This window comes from Scylla paramamosain, chromosome 30 (genome assembly GCF_035594125.1).
Source record: "Scylla paramamosain isolate STU-SP2022 chromosome 30, ASM3559412v1, whole genome shotgun sequence".
NCBI classification, from domain to species: domain Eukaryota; kingdom Metazoa; phylum Arthropoda; class Malacostraca; order Decapoda; family Portunidae; genus Scylla; species Scylla paramamosain.
Window position 1 is genome coordinate 17,841,055 of NC_087180.1, and position 5,560 is coordinate 17,846,614.

The following is a 5,560-nucleotide window of genomic DNA, read 5'->3' on the forward strand; positions in this document are numbered from 1 at the left end:
TTTACCTGTTCAGTATTCACCGCGGGCACACCTGACGCTCCTCCTCCTCCTCCTCCTCCTCCTCCTCCTCCTCCTCTGTTCTCATAATTTCCCCTGTCATTTACTTTACTGTGTTATTATTGTTATTATTATTATTATTATTATTATTATTATTATTATTATTATTATCATTATTATTATTATTGTTATTATTGTTATTATTGTTGTTGTTATTATTATTATTATTATTATTATTATTATTATTATTATTATTATTATTATTATTATTATTATTATTGTTCTTCATCTTTACTACTTCTACTACTACTACTACTACTACTACTACTACTACTACTACTACTACTACTACTACTACTACTACTACTACTACTACTACTACTATTACTACTACTACTACTACTACTACTACTACTACTACTACTACTACTGCTACTGCTGTTGCTGCTGCCGCCGGTACCTTGAAGACAGCTCCACCACCTTCACGAAGGGTGAGCTGCAGTAGGGCGCACAGCGGCAGCCTGGGGCTTGCAGGGGGTGGCGATGTGTTCCTGTGGCCGCCGCGGGATTCTATCGTGCACGGGAGTCATGGTGAGCCTCGATGCCGCTGCTCAGCCTGCAGGGACGCCGTGTCATTTGTCAGTGTTGTGCATTACGTCGTGGTGCATCTGTGGTGTAGGTGAGGGCGCCGCGGAGTGTCCAGGCGTGTCAGCCTGCAGAAAGGGCCCGCTGTTGGGATGATCCCCATGGGACCTCAACACACGCCCGTCGGCAGCTTGGCGTTGTCTTTTTCCACAGAGGAAGTGGTTTACTCGGGCGGCGAGTTGCCGAGGAGGGAGGAGCGTCGCCGTATCTGTGGCCGCGGTGTGGAGTGCAGGTGTGCAGGGGTGCAGGCTCGTGTCGGCAGGCGTGAGGCATTATCGGGATATTGTTGTATTGTGTGATAGCGGGAGGCTGCCGGGAGCGTCCAGGCTGCTGAGGGAGTTTGCAGTACGTGGTGCGCATGCGCATTGTTGTGGGCGGCGCGTGAGCACTGAGTGCGGCCGGCAAGAGCTCAGTGGTGAACCCGCGCGCCCTGAGGACACAGCCGCACACACCGCCTGCAGCACGGCGGCTCCACGCGCCCGCAGCTCCTCACCTCTGACACACCTGCACGCCCGCAACCACTGCCTGCGGTCACACGCAACACGCCCGTGGTTCCCGTCACCGCCGCCGCCTCCCTGGTCACCGTGCAAGGCCGCGGCCACCGGAGCCCGTGGCAGCGACACCCGGCGAGGAGCACGTGCTGGGCCGCCGCCCAGGGCAGGTGTATGGGGCGGCGCTCCTGTGAGCAGCGAGTGTTTGTGAGGGTTGTGCCCAGTGCCCAGTGCCCGGGAGGCCGTGCCCGCGGAGGGACGCTGCTGCGGGAGGAGAGCCGCAGTGCCGCGAGCTCCGGGGAGCGACTCGCGCGGCTCACGACATCACAGTGAAAGTTGCGTTATCCCGGGGAGGCCAGGCAGTGCCCCGGGGAGACAGGGGGCGCCCCGGGGAGACGAGGCAGTGCGCGACAGATAAGGGCGGTGGAAGGGCAGCATGCACCTGGGGGAGGACATGGGTGACTGCTGGTGGTCGGAGCGCGCTCTGACGGAGCTGCTGGGGGAGCACCCCGGCGAGCTGGTGCGCACCGGCAGTCCAAACTTCGTGTGTACCATCCTGCCGCCCCACTGGCGCTCCAACAAGACGCTGCCGGTGGCCTTCAAAGTGATAGCCCTTGGCGAAATAGGCGATGGCACTGTCGTCACCGTCCGCGCCGGCAATGACGAGAACTTCTGCGCGGAACTGCGCAACAACTCTGCCGTCATGAAGAACCAGATTGCGAAATTCAACGACCTTCGATTCGTCGGCCGCTCTGGACGAGGTGAGTACACTGCCTGAGTGAGGGCTTGGGCTGGGAGGCTCCTGGGCTGAGGGGCTGAGGCTTTTGTCCCTGGCAGGAAGGGAGCCTCGGGCGGGGGCGTCGCCCGCAGCCTTCACGTTTAGGCGGCGGGGGGAGGAGGGGAGTGCGGCGCGTGGAGTACCCGAGGGCGGCCATCCACCCTCGCTTCCCGAGACAAGCACTCAGGCGCTGGGCAGCCCTCGACCCCCGCCCTCTCCCCGCCCCCCGGCACGCCCAGGGCACCGCGCCGGCGTGTTGCTCCTCGGCCTGCCTAACACTCCCCGGTGGTCGCGTGTACAAATCACGGCGAGGCGACACGTGCACAAACACACGTCTGAGAACATTCACTTAGTTCTGCACAATTTTTGTATTAGTCACACACACACACACACACACACACACACACACACACACACACACACACACACACACACACACACACACACACACACACACACACACACACACACACATACATACATTCTCCCACACTCCACTTTTACGTGCAAGGAAAAAGGCCGCGTGCAATACGTTGCCGCTATAATTTGTGTCGTGACTTCGTGAGAGTTTTAATTAAAAGAATCGCGTGGGAAATGAGCGAATATACCAGAAGGCGTGCCGCGAGGAGCTCCGCACGGAAAAGGGGAGTGAGGGGACCAAGATTGGTGGTCTGGAGGGCGGTGCGCGGGGATGCAGCCCGTGGAGACGCAATAAACGCCGCCGTGAACATGCAACAAGTAATAAAAACGTAATTGATGAGATAACACGCTTTTTTACGATCTTCTAAACATTCACATCATCTCCGCCACCACCGTCACTATCAACACCATCACTAAGACATCACTCATTGATTAGAATCGCACGCACGTCCTTAATTTTCTCGTAAATCATTGCAGCATTAGAGAACAACCGTTAAGTACTGGCGGCGCGATAGTCTTAAATGCACTGAGTTTAGATTATAATACAGCAGAAACTCACCTGGGTTCTTTCCTGCTTGAGTGGCCTTATAATATTATAGTTACCATTCCGCCGCTACCCTCGCCACCGCCTCTTTGTTGCGCCTCGCAGCCAAACACAGGAAGCGTTTTGTTCAGGGAATGAAGGATGTGAGGGTTTGTGACTGCCTTTCTGCCTTTGTCTCTGCTTGTAATTGTCCCTGCATTATCAGTTAGGCGCGGGACACGTCAGGCCAGATAGCACATGATTGGAGGGACTGACTGACAAGCTGAGAATGAAAGACGGACGGTTGACGGGAAACTATACTGGGGAATAAGACACTTGGTTTATTAATGTGTATGAGAGAGTAGGCTGTAGATAAACAATTAGAGAGAGTGACAAGCTAGACAAGACGGACAGTAAATAGTGTGTGGTTTGGAGCACTCGAGCAGTTTACGTGAGTGAAGTTTATAAGCTTTTGTCGTTCACTGGAATAATAGATGCTGATGGTGATGACTTGTCTGCGCACCGCCCTTCACGAGTAGAATATGAGAGACTGTATCCTTCAGCCACGTACACGGACGAGAAGGTCCCTCACACACACACACTCACACACACACACACACACACACACACACACAAGGACATTAAAACAGCACCACCGCAATATTTTCTTCTTTTTTCTTTTTTACATTATTTATCAGTGTTCCTCTTCCTCCACCAGTGTGAATTGGAAAAAAGCGAGCACCGTTAGGGCAGTACTTGTAGAACACACACGTTATTCCCTGCGTGGATATTCCCTAAAGCGTGTATGCTTCTTATGTTAAATGGACAAGTTTTTCTCCCCGTAGTTCCTTCACTGCCGCGGCTCAGATTGTGTGAAGACCTCTAAAGACAGGAAATCACAATAAAAAAGAGACACACCACACATAACGTAAGAAAGCAAGGTTGCAGAAGGTTAGTTGACCTACACACACACACACACACACCATTTGTCACCGTCGTCCATAAATTTACCCAACATCCTCCAGAAAACTCTTAACACTCGTGCGCTGACTTGAAGGTAATGCCAGAACGCTACGCAAAACGGCCGCTATTTCCCTCCATTTCCCTTCATTTCCACGTCAGGAGCTCTAACTTGTTCAAACACTCGCGGAAAATACAGCATTCTCCTCCGGGTAACATTTTGCTAAGCTGTTTTAAACTCAGAATTCAGAAAGGCTCCCCGCGCGATGCCTCAGTCCAGTCCTGTCTTCCCACACTTGCATCGCCACCAGACTCTCAGAATCCCATCATCACTACATCCCCTGTTTTCCGCACCGATGCCCGTGCCTCAAAAACCTGAACTTGAGAAGGGGGTTTACACTCTCTTAGTCTAACCTCTTCCTCTCTTTCTTTTCTTTCTCTATAAAAAGTAGCGGAGGACAAAACGTGACTCGAAGAATTGCTTGTTTTCTCTCGGTGAGGTGAAGGAGTTAAACATTTGATAGGGTTGCTGTATATTAACGTAATCTCTTCGTCTCCCTCTGTTTAAAGATGTAGAGAAAGACTTTAAAGTATTGCACGTTTTCTGTTGATGAGGTAAAAGAGGTTTAAACTTCTGACAGGACTGTGTTGTATACTGTTTTTATATTGTCCACCTCTTCCTTTCTCTCTCTCTCTCTCTCTCTCTCTCTCTCTCTCTCTCTCTCTCTCTCTCTCTCTCTCTCTCTCTCTCTCTCTCTCTCTCTCTCTCTCTAAAAAGTAGCGAAAGACAAAACGTCACATAAAGAATTCAATGTTTTTTTCTTCATATGAGGTTAAAATTAAACCTCTGATAGGATTTTATAGTTAATTGTGTTGATGTTACTACTACTACTATAACAACAACGAATACTACTACTACTACTACTACTACTACTACTACTACTACTACTACTACTACTACTATTACTACCACTACTGCTACTACTACTACTACTACTACATGTGTGGAAGAGAAACTAGACAGGAGCGTGTACCAGATCGTAATGTTATCAGATTTTCATGATAGGTACTCGACAATAGCAGAGGCGACAATTGTTCTGACATAACGCTGCCGATAAGAATGCTGCTATCGGTTGTCTGCTATCTGACACGGGCCTTCACTAAATCTGTGCCTCGGGAAAGGGTTAGGTTATGTCGGAATGTGAAGTGAATGTATATTTAGATTTGTAGGTTTGTGTTTGTTTGTTGTTGTTGTTGTTGTTGTTGTTGTTGTTGTTGTTGTTGTTAGGGTGTTTTTTGGGTGTTTGTGTTTTTGAGTGTTTTTTTTTTTTAGTGATAATTATTGCTAAGTATGAATTAACACGAGTACATTAACGTATCTTCCATTAGTTGATTACAAGTACACTACATTTTTCTATTAAAGTAAGCGTGTATATGTACTTGAGTCAGAGAGAGAGAGAAAGAAACACACACACACACACACACACACACACACACACACACACACACACACACACACACACACACACACACACACACACACACAGCAACGCTTCACTGAACAAAACACGCCCACAAACTAATAAGATTCCCTGAAATTACCTCTTTACTTTTCCCTTCCTCTTTTCCATATGGCTCAATTTTATCTCCTCCATTGGCCACGTTTCTCCTTTCCTTTCCCACTCCCCTCCCTCTCCCTCTCTCCCCTCTCCCTCTCTCCCTCACCATATGGTCTAGAATGGCAGG

The 5,560-nt window shown here is 49.8% G+C and overlaps 1 protein-coding gene across 2 annotated transcripts in view; it reads left to right on the plus strand.

The window, feature by feature from the left end:
- Window positions 1–509: 509 nt before the first annotated feature.
- The window catches only part of LOC135115957 (runt-related transcription factor 3-like), a 120,510-nt gene continuing 115,459 nt past the window's right edge, over window positions 510–5,560 (plus strand). The window contains exon 1 of one of the 2 annotated variants that reach the window (XM_064033113.1): window positions 510–1,894. In XM_064033113.1, coding sequence (XP_063889183.1) covers window positions 1,570–1,894 — 325 coding nt within the window. In that variant the 5' untranslated portion in view covers window positions 510–1,569. The remainder of the gene's footprint in view (window positions 1,895–5,560) is intronic. The other variant, XM_064033112.1, reaches the window with a different exon arrangement.